This window comes from Corvus moneduloides, chromosome 5, assembly GCF_009650955.1.
Source record: "Corvus moneduloides isolate bCorMon1 chromosome 5, bCorMon1.pri, whole genome shotgun sequence".
In the NCBI taxonomy this organism is placed as follows: Eukaryota; Metazoa; Chordata; class Aves; order Passeriformes; family Corvidae; genus Corvus; species Corvus moneduloides.
The window spans coordinates 58,733,909-58,748,348 of NC_045480.1; the positions used below are offsets into that span (position 1 = coordinate 58,733,909).

A 14,440-nucleotide genomic window follows, 5' to 3' on the forward strand; every position below is an offset into this window, starting at 1 on the left:
GCTGAACCTGGGAAGCTGTGGTAAGGCTGTGTTCTCCACACCTAGCCAGAGAGCTGACTTGCTGCTCTGTCCCAGCCTTTGTAGTAAAACCTTGGGATGCTCACAGTCACCAAACACCTGTTGGTATAGCTGTTGGTGAGCCTTTGGGGAGATGGACTTCTTATGTGCTATGTCCTTGCCTGAGTCGCAATTGCAGATCTGAGGCCTGGGCTCAAGTTGCATTTCAACAGGCAAACTTTCAGCTGTGAATATGCTTCCTAGTGGTTTCATTTCAGCTGTCCAATTATCCATTAAGATAAGGCAGGAGGTATATTTTGTCTAGAGTGCTAAATCTGTCCTTGAAAGGCTTAGCCTTTCTTCTTGAAAGGAAGGCTGTAACCAGTGGTTACCTTGCTTCATGTTTTGCTGTAAACAGGAGGTTGCATCAAAGTTCTTTCTCTTCTTCTGGGAAAACTGAAATGAATTGAGGGGTGTCTTCTGAAATAAAGGACAAATGGTCATTCGGTCACCAGTATAGTTTCAGTTTGTACCATGGCAGGGACTATGGTTTTGTATTGGCCTCTACAGCACACAGCTGTAAAGAAGTGTCTATGACTACATTAAGTACCGTTGTATTAATTACATGCACAAAGATTACTTTGGGGTTTCTTAAAGAGGAGGTAAACAGAGCAAGGAAATCAGTGCTGCCAGAGAAAGAAAGAATGAACTAATCCAACTAAAACTGCAAGGGGAAGCCAGTTAGGCTGAATTTAAATTTGCATGGTTGAATTTGGCAGATTCTAATGTTAATACTAATCCTGCTGTGAGAGGTTACAGAAGGGTCTTTTTCTATTCTTTTGTAATGATCTGGATTCGGCTGCACACTTTGCCTGAGTATCTGTGCCTCCCTGCACCTTCAGCTTATGGCACAGTATTTACACCACTTTACAGGATGTTTGATTTAGTATTGGCTCAGAAGGAAGACTGCCATTTCATGAGTTAACAGAAGTACCTTTTTCTTTAACACTGGGATCAATTTGCAGTAAGGAGGTTAGAACAGATAATTTTCTTAAATCCTGGACAGCTTTTCAGACTGTGATGAAATACCTATGGGGTGCACATTTTTATTCTTCTGACATCCTTGGGGAAAAGAAGAAGCAAAGAGAACAAAGAATATGAGTTTAATTTGAAATAAAAAAAACCCCAAATCCACAAACACACTCCTCCCACTCCAAATTTGAAAAACAATATGAAAAAGAAAAAGGAGAAACAGAGCCTGATGTGGAAAATTACTGAACTACCCTCCTCAATAGCTCAGCAACAATGTTAAGTAAATTAATGATGAACAGATAAAGAATACAGAAGCCAAGAGAAATCTGTATGTTGGAGACCAGAAAGCACAAATACAGTGAGTCTGACCAAAATTCATTGGGCTGTGCGTAATAGCGACAAAAAAACCCCTTTTTACCTGCATACATTAAATGACCATAGGAGGAACACAAGAGCACCGTATAGTATGGCAGGATGTAGATTAAGGAGACTGTAGATATGGTCCAGCTTCTAAGGGAGTATTTTGCTTATTTTGGATGAGGTTAGAGGAACAGAAAATCAGAGGTGGTAGAAGAGCTCTCAGTACTAGAAGACCTGTGTTACCTCTATTCCAGAATATTGAAAGAAAGGGTGTATATAATTGACAAGGCAATAGGAAGTCTTCCTCTCATTCTGGCTTTTGGAGACTGTAGTCTGTGACTGGTGAAAAGCAAACTTGTTGAATAACCGAGTTGGGGGGAAAGGGGAACAAACAAGAGGTGACTTGAGCAATTTGGATTTCCAGACCTCACGAGTGTGCAAAGTCTTGAAAACAGTTCTTGCAGGAAGACAACTCTAAACCACATACATGCCTGTTGGTGGCCTTATCAGATTGGCAGTACAACTGGTGGGCTGTGTAAAAGAGCAGCAGTTTTGTTCTGAACTGCTGAGTGCACGCTTTAATCTCACTTCTATTATTCCGGTCCACAAGGTTATCATAGACAGAGAACTGAACAATCCCCTCTCCTCTATAGCGTTGATGAAATGTGCAATTTTGCAAGCCTGTTCATCGAGGTCACTGAAAAAAGTATTCAAGTTGGGAGAACAGAAAGGGGCATAAACTGAACGATCAATTAAGCAGTAGTAGAATGGGGTTTTTTTTGTTTCTGCTGTTATTAAAATAATAGTGGGGATATGCTACCTAGGTGTAAGCAAACAGAGAGCCTTAGAAAGCTTGTTAATGAAGAGATACAGTGATCCACGCTAACTGTGGCAAATAAAGACCTGGTTAAACAGAAAGACCTCACAAGGCTATTTTGAAATGGGACTTCTTGTCTCTTTCTGCCGTGGTTTCATCCCATGCTGACAGGGACACAAAATGGCCTATTTTCTTAGCCCTGAACTGTTTAGTTCTCTGTGTGTCATAATCTTCTGGACTGGAATAACAGCAGTGAGACTAAATCATGCATTCAGCAGTTCAGAAGAAAACTTTTGCTATTTTACAGTCCGTCATTTTCCCTGCCCGTGTGGTGACACTGTGAAAAATCTTTGAAGGACAGTGCAAGGCATTGGGAACAGCTCAATCAGTGGATTCTGTGCATTTACATTTATTGTGAATAAATCTGTGTACTTAAAGAAGATGAGCAGAAAGGAGATGGCAAGATGGAGATATTAAAAAAAAAAAAGAGCGAAACAAACCCCACCCCACAATAAACAAACATTCCATGCAAGAAACTTTAAAGAGGAGGTTTAATGAGGCTGGAAATAACCGTGATTTAATAAGCACAAGTGGATATTTAAGCTTTTCTTCTCCCTTCCGAGTGAATGAAACGAAGTGGGAGGACTCGTAAATCGCCATGCACGGCTTCAGAGTGGAAATTGCTATGATTTCAGGAGAGAAACGATGATTTGAAACATCATTCACTGTAAGGGTACAGCAGGGAGACTATGACTCCATGGCCATGGAAGTTTGCGTGCTCATGGAATGGCCAGCCCTGAGCCTTGAAGCCCTCACCCCCCGCTCCGAGGGGGATGGCGGGGACACCCCGCGCCTGCCCCGCCGCTCCCTCCCCCGCCGGGCAGCGGGTTCCGGCTCAGCCTGAGGGCGTCACTTCCCGGGGCGGAGCGGGGCGGCTCCGGTAGGTGCCGGGAATGGTGGGCAGCGACCGGGAATGGCGGGGAGCGGCGGCTTTTCCCGTGCCTTCATCCCCTCAGCGGCCGCCCCGGGCTGAGGCGGCGGAGCGGGAGCGGGGCTGGGGCAGCCCGGGCGCCTCGGGGAGGCCTCAGCTCCTCCAATTTATTTCTAAATGCTATTGTGTCTGAAATCCCGCCCTACCAGACCTTTTTTTCCTCTTTCTGATGAAAATAAGTGCAAATATAACCTCATCCCGAATAATTGCTTAAAAAAGCCCGTCAAACTAGAATATACCGCCATTTCTGTAAGCATAAGGATTGATTGTTCCTCGATTTGTAGTGTGCTGCAGGTGCGCTCAGAGGCTTATTTAAAAGTACTTTTTTTTTACCTGCCTATCTATAAAAATAATATTTTGATTTATGAAGTATGATAATAAAGAGGTACTGTGCTATTGATTATATATCTTGTTTTTACTGCATCTGTTCAACGGGGAAAGGGAACTAATTTTTTTATTCATGGCAGCAGGTGCAGATAAAATAAAAGCTGATGATCATGGGTGTGCATAAATTTCATTTGAGTCCTCACAAGTGCTTTGAAGAAAGTAAAAATGTTTTGCTTTCTTTTTAGGGTGTCTGCAAACAGAAGTGAACTGACAACTCTGGTAGTTTTTAATTCCAAAAAATATGAAGATTCTCACTTTGCTGCTGAGATTCCCTCATTGTTACTTCTCCAGAAGAACTTACTTCACGAACTTTCACTTTGCGTCCCGAGCAGATTTCCTGGGCATTGAATCTCTTGGGCCAGCGCACTGCTGTCGTACAAAATGGATTTGTTCATCAAATGGTTTGAGGAGAGAACTGTGCCAGCAAGCAGCCCCTGAGCAGCAAGTAGAGAGACTTTCTGACTGGGAACAGAGACTTGTAGACAGACTTTACCATGGACTGATCCAGGGTCATAGAGCTTGTTTAGCCGAAGCCATTACACTTATAGAATCAACTCAGAGTAGGAAGAAGAAAATAGCCCAGGTGCTCCTTCAGAAGGTATTATCCTACCACAGGGAACAAGAAAAGTTAAATCAAGGAAAGCCACTTGCCTTTAGAGTGGGTTAGTCCTTTTATGTCTTGTCTAGTAGTTGCTTACATGTGATTACAGTCCTCACCTTTTATCATCACTGCTGTTTGTGGTCTGTAGTCTTGTATTGTTATTCTTTTGTGGTTTATAACCAACCTAGATTACTTCTGTTGTCCAGTGGAATTATGCCTTGAGATGAAAAATGATTTGAAAATGCTTTAGAAATTAGTGTTACTTCCTGGGGGTCTGTCACTCGGAGTGTTTTTGGTAACCATTATAAGCTGAAACATTAGTTAGTTTGCAGACTGATGCAGATGTTATCTACACTTAGGGAAAGATGTAGTCAAGCAGATGTGGTCTTTTCCCGAAGCAGGTGTTTTCTTGAATACTTCCTGAATCCCTTTTTTAGTCTGCAGAAGGAAAAGCATGCACCTTCCTGTTTTATGGCCCTCCTTTAAAGCAGCGTACTTTTCAGCTGAAGGAGACTTGAACCTGCTTCTCTTGGAAGCTGTAAAATATTTTTCCCTTACAAAGAGATGGACTGCTAACGTGTCATGCCCAGCTGTCATCTCTGCTGTCTGTACAAAGGTAGTAAGAACAAGAACTGGGGCATGGGAGCGAGAAAAGTTTGGTGCTAATCTTAGTTTAGGAGCTTTGACATGCAAATAAGTGGCCTCATTTTTTTGAAAAAACAGCTCTTCAAGGTAAGGGCTTGCTTTTGCTTTAAGAGTGTTTCTTTTATAGTAAATCTGAAAGATCCGGTTCTAGTATATAACATTTTGAAAGTTCTGAAGGATAAGTCTTATGGCATAAATAATTTTATTTGGAGGGAAGGAAATGGGTGTGGATAAACCCAGTGTTATACTGGTGTGAATAGGATGAGGAGTGATGAAGTGCTGCTATGTTGGGTGAACCAAACTACGGTTTTATAGTTTTGGCATAGCTTTTATTTGCTTTTGTTGTGATGCTGTGTTAAAGTATGAATTGTTATCAACTTAGATGTTGTTGGTATTCATGAGATGTATTACTTATTTGACTGACAAAATGCTTTTTTCTTCCTAATATGATCATTTAGGGTTGTCTGGTCCTCCTGGTGCTGGAAAATCAAGCTTCATAGAATGCTTTGGGAAAATGCTTACAGAAAGAAAACACAAAGTGTCTGTGTTGGCTGTAGACCCTTCCTCTAGTACAAGTGGTGGTGAGTGTGAATTAAAGTTTGAGTCAGGTTTCTAATACCTTGTCAGCTACAGAAGTATCTCTTTGGGCCAAGTGGAGGAAAATTTGGTGCCTATAACAGTAAAATATAAAAAAATAAATAAATCAAGTTTTCATATTTTTTTCCTATGTGATACGAAATTGGGAAACAGGTGTCAGTGTTGTAATTCTTCCAGATTTCCTCTTTTCCAGGGTTCAAATGTTGTCTTGCAATTTTATTTTTCTGAATTTGAATTTCTTCGAAGTTGTGCAGGATTACTGATTACAGGCTGTAATCTGTAACTCTCCAGTAAAAAATTATAGGGAAATTACAAGCTGACCATGCCTGATTCATGGTTTCTCTGATACTAATAATGCAATCTCGATCTTTTCATAATGTGTAGCTGCCAGGCAGCATCATTAATTTTTCCAGCTTCTGTGCTGTTAGAGGTGTGTAACTATTTATAAAGAAAACAACTAGAGCATTGCAATGGCGTGGAGCTAAGACAGACTATGTTCTTGAATGCTTGCCTTCAGGATGCATCAGTAGAATAGCAAAATGTGACAGCAAGGCTGCAGCAGTTGGAAGAATTGAGCATCCCTTATCTTTTGGGGTGTGTATCGAGTGCATAGATCTCACTGAATCTGATTTACAGTTTGTTTGAGTAGAAGGAAGGCAGGACATGTGTCAGCTCTCTTAAAACGAAAAATCCACCATCAGGGAGTGTCAGAATCATAATGTCCCTTTGGATGGGAACAGACAAGATTCAGCTGTCTGGCCCGATGTGTATAGGCCTCAAAAAGCCATTCAGGAATTCTGGAATTCTTTCTGACCTAGCACAAATTCTTCATGTTTGTTAGCAGTAAGGTCTGCCTGTCAGGCCTTTCCAGCTTCTGAGAAGTGGAAGAACCAGGCAGTAACTTCTAGCCCTCAGCTAAGCCTTGAGCAACCATTACTGGGATATTCATTTGACTGACATTGCCCAAGAGATCTGTCTTTTCTCACTCTTTTATTGGTGGGGCGGGGGGAAAAGGGGAAGTTTGGCTGTGTTGCACTTTTGAAATAATTTAACGTTAAACATTCAAGGTTCTCTACTGGGGGACAAAACACGGATGACTGAGTTGTCAAGAGACATGAATGCATACATCAGGCCATCTCCAACCAGTGGGACCCTGGGAGGTGTCACAAGGACCACAAATGAAGCCATTCTGCTGTGTGAAGGAGGAGGCTATGATGTTGTTCTTGTGGAAACAGTAGGTATGTGCTTAAGGTTTTCTTTTAATTGTCCTGCTGTGACATGAAAGTAAGGTGTGCTAATAATTGCATACTTTCTGCCTTGATTTTGCCCATGTTTTCATACATGGTCACTGGTTGAACATGAATGCTCGTTCTGTCTGTTTTCTAGTCCTGTATGTCTTTTACAAAACTAATGTGTTTCCAGTTGTCTTTGTTTTGTTAATGGGATTTGTTGATGGGGCAGTGCTGGGATCTGTTGTAATTACTTGTCATTAATGTGACTGAAAGTTTGTAGTAAATGGTAAACTCTGAATTTTATTTTTTAGGTGTGGGCCAGTCAGAATTTGCTGTGGCTGATATGGTTGATATGTTTATATTACTGCTACCACCTGCGGGTGGAGATGAATTACAGGTATTTTTTGATTTCTCTTATTGGTTACTACCTGGGACTAGAAAGAGAAACTTAAATTCAACATGTAGTATCTGTGCAGAAAGTCCATATCAATAGTATTTTGTCCATTATACTGTTATTATTAAGTATTTTCAGTGTAATCTACTTAGTGCAGAGTTAAGCTCCCTTTTCTTTTGGTTTTTAAAGTATTAGGATGTAAACTTTTGATACTCTGTGGCTTAACTTTGACATGTTTACTAGTTGCATATATTTTTGGGGCGAAAACTAGAAACTAACAAAGCCCTTTGACCTGCTTTTTGTGATGAATCAGTGTATCACACCCCCTCTGGGTACTCCTGGTTTCTTTCCCTGTTGCATTTAGGGCATCAAACGGGGCATCATTGAGATGGCAGATCTCGTTGCCATCAATAAGGCTGATGGTGATTTAGTTGTGCCTGCCCGGAGAATCCAGGCTGAGTACATCAGTGCTATGAAGCTGCTTCGCAAGCGTTCAAAGGTTTGGAGGCCAAAGGTTTGTGCACTTCGCTGTGCTTTGTGGGGCTCTTTGGGTCTGGTTTGGGTTTTGTTTGGGTTTTGGTGGTGTGTTTGGGTTTTTTTGTATTTTTTCCTCCCAGAAAAAGTGCTGAATGAGTTAGGATTGGTTTCTTCTCATCTGGCTGTCCCAGTCTCCCTGGGCTCTTTTATAAAAATTGCAGTTGGTTGTTCAGTCTCACAGTGTGCTGGAGAGGTGATTGCTGCTGTCTGTGCTTCACCTCTGATCTCAAGGTGAGTCACATGAAACACTGCAAAGCCAGTCCTCCTCCCCAGGACTTCTGCCCTGAGCTACAATCTCTGCACTAGCAGAACTATTACTGACATCAGGAGTTTACTTTTTTTAAACTATGCATATCTAAAAATGTCTCTTAATCTACTTCTCCCTCTGTTATAACTCTGAAGCCTGTGATTATCTTTGTTCTTTCACTAGTTCATGTGTGTCCTTTACTGCTTTAATTTTTTTGTTTGTTTGTGTCTCACATAATGAAATTGTCTAGATAATTGGAATTTTCATCCTCTGGGTCTTCAGTTTTAGTGCTGTATTTTGTCTACTAAAAGGTTATGGTGGATTTTTAAGGAGAAGATTCAGTACTAATTTTTAATATGTGTATATAGAATAAGCAAACGCACACACTCTCACTTCCTTTATAAATAAACTTCTGTCTGTAAAGGAGGTTTGTTCTACCCTGGTATTGAAATTGACCCATGAAGTTGAGTTTAAATCAGCTGGGCTGACTGAGGTTTAGCCTTTCTTTTCTAGGTGTGGAAAGAGAGAGAAGCTTTTTTAAAAAACCAGGCTGTTCAATTTGAAAGACTGTGCTGGATGTCTGAAATATTATTGGCAAAATTAATTCCTGTTCTGGAAAGCAAAGGCAAAAAAATAGTCAAAATACCTCATTTCTGGCATATTTTAAGTACAAAAGAATAGCTACCAAAATACGCACTTAACTTTACATTTAAGTAAAAGAGCAATAATGTACCTTTTAGCTGAAGGACTTACTAAAAATGATTCTCATTATACAAGCTGTTGGACAAGGCCTATTTATCCCAAATACTATGGATCTTAGGATCTACTTTTAGTTAGTAGAATCCTACATTTTTTGGAGGGGAAAAGAAAAAGGCACAGAAATGCTTAGAGCCTCATGAAGTGAGTATTGAAGGAAGTTTCCCTCACACATTTCTTAATTCCCCTGCAGTCTACCTGATCCAGTAATTGAAACCTCAAGGCCAGCAGCTAACTTGGCTTTAACAATTCCTCTGGATCCAACAGGTACTGCGCATCTCTGCCAAAACCGGGGAAGGGATCTCGGATATGTGGGATAAAATGACTGAGTTCCGTGACCTCATGCTCACAAGTGGCGAGCTGGTTGCCAAACGACGCAAACAGCAGAAAGTGTGGATGTGGAACCTTATCCAAGAAAACATGCTGGAGCATTTCCGGAGTCACTTGGCAGTCAAGGATAAGATCCCACTTCTGGAAGAAAAAGTTCTTAGTGGAGTCTTGTCTCCTGGACTGGCAGCTGACCTGCTGCTGAAGGCATTCAAAGATGGTCTCTAAGCATTGTTTTCTACTCTGTTCTTGCTAAGTGCACATTTATGTAAGTGTGAACATTAAATACACTTTTTCTGTGTGTGGATTCAAATGTTTTACTGCAGCAGACATGAATAGAATAGCTATCCAGTACTCTGCAAAAGAATTCTGTTGGATTCTGTATATGCAGCGATCATGACAAATCCAAAGGCTCACTCTCAGATTACTACACACTATATTGGAAAAAAAATTAATTTCCAAATCTCCAATTTGTACATGCCATAGATCTGTTGATGAAAACTGGATGCCCATGTAAAATGGTTGGTTTTGGGAGGGTGGGAGAGTGAGGTTTGTGGTGGTGCAAGGTTTGATTCTGGTTGTGGGGTCATCTCAGTGCAGTTGACACTGCAGCTTTCCATTCTAATATAGCAGCAGCTGTTGCCATAATGGATTGCATTTTCTTTCCTCACCTTGAGTGACAGCAAGAACATTGGACTGCCTGACAGCACCAGACCACAGCCTTAGTTTTAAATAAATTGTATACATATAAATAGAACATAGTGGTGTTTGGTCCCTCTTTGGAAGCTGTAGTTAGTTATTATAAACTGTACAGTAGGAGAAGGGAATTTTAACCATCCCAGTTTCAAAATAGACGCTTTATTAAAAAGCAAAATTTAGTTAAGACTTTTTTTTACATGCAGACATCAGATGGAACAAATGTTACCCATAATGTTTTAATAGCAAATGTCTTTATACTAGAATAATTTATCTCTAAAAATAATGTTTTATGGTTTTCTGATCTGACATGTTTTTTGGATTCAAACAAAACGGCCAGGTGTGTTTGGTATTTTTTCTTTATCTCTTGCAGAAGACAGGACTGCTTCCAACCAAAAGCACTTTTATTTTTTTATTTTCCCTTGAGAAAAATCTGGGCGAAACATTTTCCTGATCTGTGATCTAGAAAGCAGAGCTCATCTGGTACCCACTAAATGTGAAGGATAAAGTGGAAAAGTGCTGATTTTTGGAGACCTGACAGTAAAGCCAGTAACACAGGAGAATTTGGTGAGCCTGTTGGTGCTTAGATGAATTAATTTTTAAAGAAATATAATGGAAGTGATGAGTTTCTCAGTTTTGATTTTCCGGACATGTACATGAAAGGTATGGTGACTTTAGCTCAGTTTCACCTGTTTGGGCTCTGGCAACCCAATTCTAGTATAGCACTGAATTGGGTTACTTAAATCCTCTTTTTACCTTCAGGGTGTTTTCATTCGGACTTTTTTCCCAACAATATATTTTTTTCTCTTCTTTCCCCTTGTCCCAGTTATTATATTTTGTTCCCAACTTTTTCCTGCTAGACACTGTTTGCAGTGAAATACTACAGAAGGACATTGTGGTGTTTTGGGGCTGAGGCATTTCTTAGTTAAGACATTTTGCACTGGGGTAGCTGGTATTAATGGTTTCCACCACATAAATTGTCAGAACTTCTCTGACCACTTATTCTTGTTTCTTAATCAGTACTTTGGGATTGCTGCAATCAATCAACAAAGAAGCAGCTATAGGAATGTATGGAGTGGAATGTATGGAGAAGCACAGTGACTGTTATGACCATGCTGAGTTGTGAGAGAAATGCAGTGCTTACAGTTTCTTTTTTCTTTAAACAGCCTCTGTTGAATGTGACAGAGAGTGCCCCAAACCAAAAGCAATGTCTTGTGTCCTTGTGTCCTTTCATCTTTAAATATTGACTGTATTTTATGGTACCTTGTAGAAGAAATGACAGTCAGCTGGGAAATTAATTAATGAGAGCAGCAGCATTTTAACCAGTGAGTTCTCAACTTTTTGATAGTCCATTTGTTTCAGGTGGCAGTTTTTGAGGTGACCTCATTTGTGTTTATCTGTTAGATCAAACCCTTATTATGGTCATTACTTTGTCTTCTGTCAGGGACCACTGTTCTTGTCTGTTATACACAAGCTGCCAAGCAAGTAAAACTAAAACCTGCAGCTTTGTTTAAATGAGAACTGCTCAAGCAGATTATGTTTTACAGCTTCTTCAGTGTTTGTTTTCTGGGTGCAGATCTGCTGATCCACTCAAGCCATGGGCTATCATTATTTTCTCATTTTGTTGCTTCTTTTACAGTATTGTTAATTTACAAATGAACTCTTAGCAGAAGTGCAATGGCTTAAGCAGGTTCTTTGAACTGCATTTTCCTCTTAAAGCAGAGCATTAAATGAAAATCAGCTTTGCCTTCTTTATGTGTTCAGTTGTGCCTCATGCTTCAGTAGATGGAGAAATCCCTTCTATTCAAAAGGGTCTTTGGAAACGAAATGGTAAATGAGGGTCCCTGCTTAGTTTTTCAGTGATTCCCTACCAAACCGAAAGGCTGTACTGTGCAAACTGTGAACTGAGCCTTCCATGTGAGAATCAGATAGTTTTTTTTATAGCCTGTAAAATTTTGCTGTGATGTGTTTTGGAATCAACTGGTATTCAATTAATTGTGCAGTTTTGTTCATGCTCTCATGGGCTGGCAGATGCATTGTCCTCAGAAAGACTGCAGAGCTTCAGCTGGTAGGCTACAACTCAGTAAACAATCCAGTATGTCCCAAGATAGGGAAGAACATTTCCAGCTTGTCATTTTTAGCTCTGTGGGATTAAGTTGGCTAAAATGCATTAAAATATTGCTATACAAGTAAACAGGCTTCTGAAAAAAGATAGTAAACAAATCTGTTGAGTAGGATGTTGACATATTCTTAGTTTCTGGAGTTGTCAAGCTGCTCTCATGTTAACACAAACCCAGAACTATTGCAGAATAGTACGGGGAAATAATATAACTTCATGAGAATACAATAGCAAGATGAAGTTTGTAGCTGGAGGTATGATAAACTGTTAGACAAATGAGTATGGGAGGTAAAGAATAAACTCTTCAAATACACAAACTTGTTTCCTACAAAGTCTTGCAGTTGTCTGTAAGTGTGAAACTTTTCCCTAGGTCCCTGTGTAATGGATGTTGCTGGTGTTTCACAGCTGGAGAAAACAAGTGTGGTGAGATCAAGTGATTTATCCAGGACTCTGAAACAGGTCAGAGAGTGTAAGGGTTACAGTTCAGTAATCTTTACTCTGAGCCCCACGTATATTTACAGCCACGTTACTTAAGGTTGAAAAAATGCTCTTAGCAAGTTCATGCTCTTAGTGTGACTTATTCCCTTTATATCTAATCTCTCTGTTTTCAGTGACAGGACCCAGTGACCCCTTCTTGACTACTGCTCTGTTGTAATGTCCTGCTTTAAGTAATAAAAAACTTCTCTTTGATATCTAATCTGCCCTCGCCTTCTGTAAATGCATTACTTCCTGTTGTGCATGCTGCTTCAAGCCTTTATGTTCTCCTCACATATATTGCTTTTTTGTGAAATCTGCAATGTGTTGGCTATTTGAGATTTTTGGGAATGGGAGTTGAGTAAAGCTAAAGAATACCAAGGAACTTTTTTTTTTTTTAAACTGTATGCAGTTCCCTTCCTGAAGTTTTCTTTCTTAATATGGCAAGATTCAATTACTGACTTGCTCTGTATTGGTGTAAACACACTTATTTCCCCTTTATTTTCCTTTCTCAGAGCGCTCTATTGCTCCCCCTTGGATGCACAGTCAATAAGTAACATACTCCATGAGTTAAAATGAGAAAAACACTTTCAAGAGCTTAGTGCTTCTGTAACTATTCCTGCTGGACTATTCTAAAACATTTATAATTTGATGAATGATTAAACAGATGTTGATAAGGAGTGTATTTAAGGAAAAATTAGTATGTTCCCCTGAAACTTAAGATTTGGAGAGTCATCAGTGCACAGACTGACTAGCGACAGGATTCCTTTTCCAAAACCAGTTCAGCTACTCCACAGTCATTCTCCACACTCCACACATTCCTTACAGTTTATTTAAAAGTAACCCACCCACCCCATAATGGAACATTAACAGCATTTTAAAATTGAGAATAACAATTTCAAAAGTAAAAACTTATAAGCAATTAGAGTACATACTTAGAATGGAAGGATGACAGGCATACTCTCTTCTCTCCTGTCATACTAAAGCGTGGTTTAGATGGTGAACAAGGAAGGAAAAGAGGAGTTGACATTCATGACAGTATATGGAGAAGGTACTTTATGGAGCAGCAAGAAGAATGCCTATTTTTTTCCTATTCTTTCCTCCCATGGGAGCATAAGAGTTATCTTGGATAATTTACTGTGAAGCCACAGAAACTGTATGACCCACAGTGTTTGCCATGTGAGGCTTACAAAAATTGTAAATTCAATTCCCTTTCCTATCTTTTGGATTTGTATGTTGCATGGGACCATGTGACACTTGTCCTTTTGCACTAGGTAGGTTTGTTTGTAATTGTGCTCTAAATGGGGACTAGTTATAAGTTCTTGTAGTTTAAGTAAATGATTGTTTACTTGTAACAAGTTAAAAGCTTCACCTTTCAGAATGCATGGTAAGATTCCTGTATTTTTCCTTAAAATATTATGGCAAAGTGAGTTCCTGCTCTGTGTTGTTTATTATGTCTCCATTTCCTCTTCCAGCTCTTCCACTGGTGGAGTAGCCTATAAAAGCTTTAGTAATGCACCTTTTAACATGACTCAAATATTCATGAAGTTAATCAGGGACTGACAACACTTTTGCTTTGTTTCTTCAATTGAAAGTGACTAGTACAACCTAAAGATTACAACATATGAGAACCCAAAGGCTATTTTACAGCTTCAGAGGCCTGGGCTGACCTGCCCTGTGCAGGCTGCAATGGCTGGGGATGCGGAATGTATGTCTAATGAGAAGATGCTGCACGGGCTCTGTGGCTCGGAGCAGTACACACTCACACTGCTAAAGGTTTTCTCCTGGCCCTGAATCTGTGATCCTGTTTGTAGTTCTCTAATTGCAACCAGCAGAAGACAAGAGGAATGTTGGTTTTTATGACGTGTTGCTTAGCAGCGTTGATCAACAAAAGTACAGCCTTTTCTTTTCCTGTAACCTCGGTGAACCCGGGCTCAGACAGAGCTCACCAGCGGAGAACAAGGGTTTCTGAAGTCATGTCAAACTCCTGTGCTGTACCTTGTTAGCAGCGTCTGAGGGAAACCGTCTCTTCTTGACCTCTTGGTTACCTTTGCCCTTTACTCCTCTTTCTCTCTCTCATCAAATCTTAGAAGAAAGCAGGCACCATCCTAGGAAGATGTGGAGGATGGGAAATACAGGGACAAGTCAACTATGCTAAGATGTATCCTGCCTCTTTTCAGAAAAAGAGCTGAGCTGGTTCCCGGACTGTGATGTCAGATCCTTCTCTCATG

At 40.2% G+C, this 14,440-nt stretch overlaps 1 protein-coding gene across 2 annotated transcripts; it reads left to right on the forward strand.

Annotated features, from left to right (window-relative positions):
• The first annotated feature begins 3,078 nt into the window (after window positions 1-3,078).
• Window positions 3,079-12,437, forward strand: MMAA (metabolism of cobalamin associated A). Of its 2 annotated transcripts, none has more exons than XM_032109776.1 (7): window positions 3,079-3,146; window positions 3,770-4,246; window positions 5,289-5,411; window positions 6,495-6,665; window positions 6,971-7,056; window positions 7,418-7,567; window positions 8,861-12,437. In XM_032109776.1, exons 2-7 carry the CDS (start codon window positions 3,826-3,828, stop codon window positions 9,146-9,148), a joined length of 1,239 nt encoding a protein of 412 aa, XP_031965667.1. In that variant the 5' UTR covers window positions 3,079-3,146; window positions 3,770-3,825; the 3' UTR covers window positions 9,149-12,437. The 2 variants fall into 2 exon arrangements, with proteins under 2 accessions (XP_031965667.1, XP_031965666.1); XM_032109775.1 differs by lacking the exon at window positions 3,079-3,146 and adding an exon at window positions 3,153-3,491.
• Window positions 12,438-14,440: the final 2,003 nt, after the last annotated feature.

Excerpts from the sequence above, each read along its gene's own strand:
- MMAA (XM_032109776.1), top strand. The coding sequence starts at position 3,826 with ATGAAGATTCTCACTTTGCTGCTGAGATTCCCTCATTGTTACTTCTCC. Across the intron at positions 5,412-6,494 it reads TTCCTCTAGTACAAGTGGTG|GTTCTCTACTGGGGGACAAA; the intron begins GTGAGTGTGAAT and ends TAAACATTCAAG. Across the intron at positions 7,568-8,860 it reads CAAAGGTTTGGAGGCCAAAG|GTACTGCGCATCTCTGCCAA; the intron begins GTTTGTGCACTT and ends TGGATCCAACAG.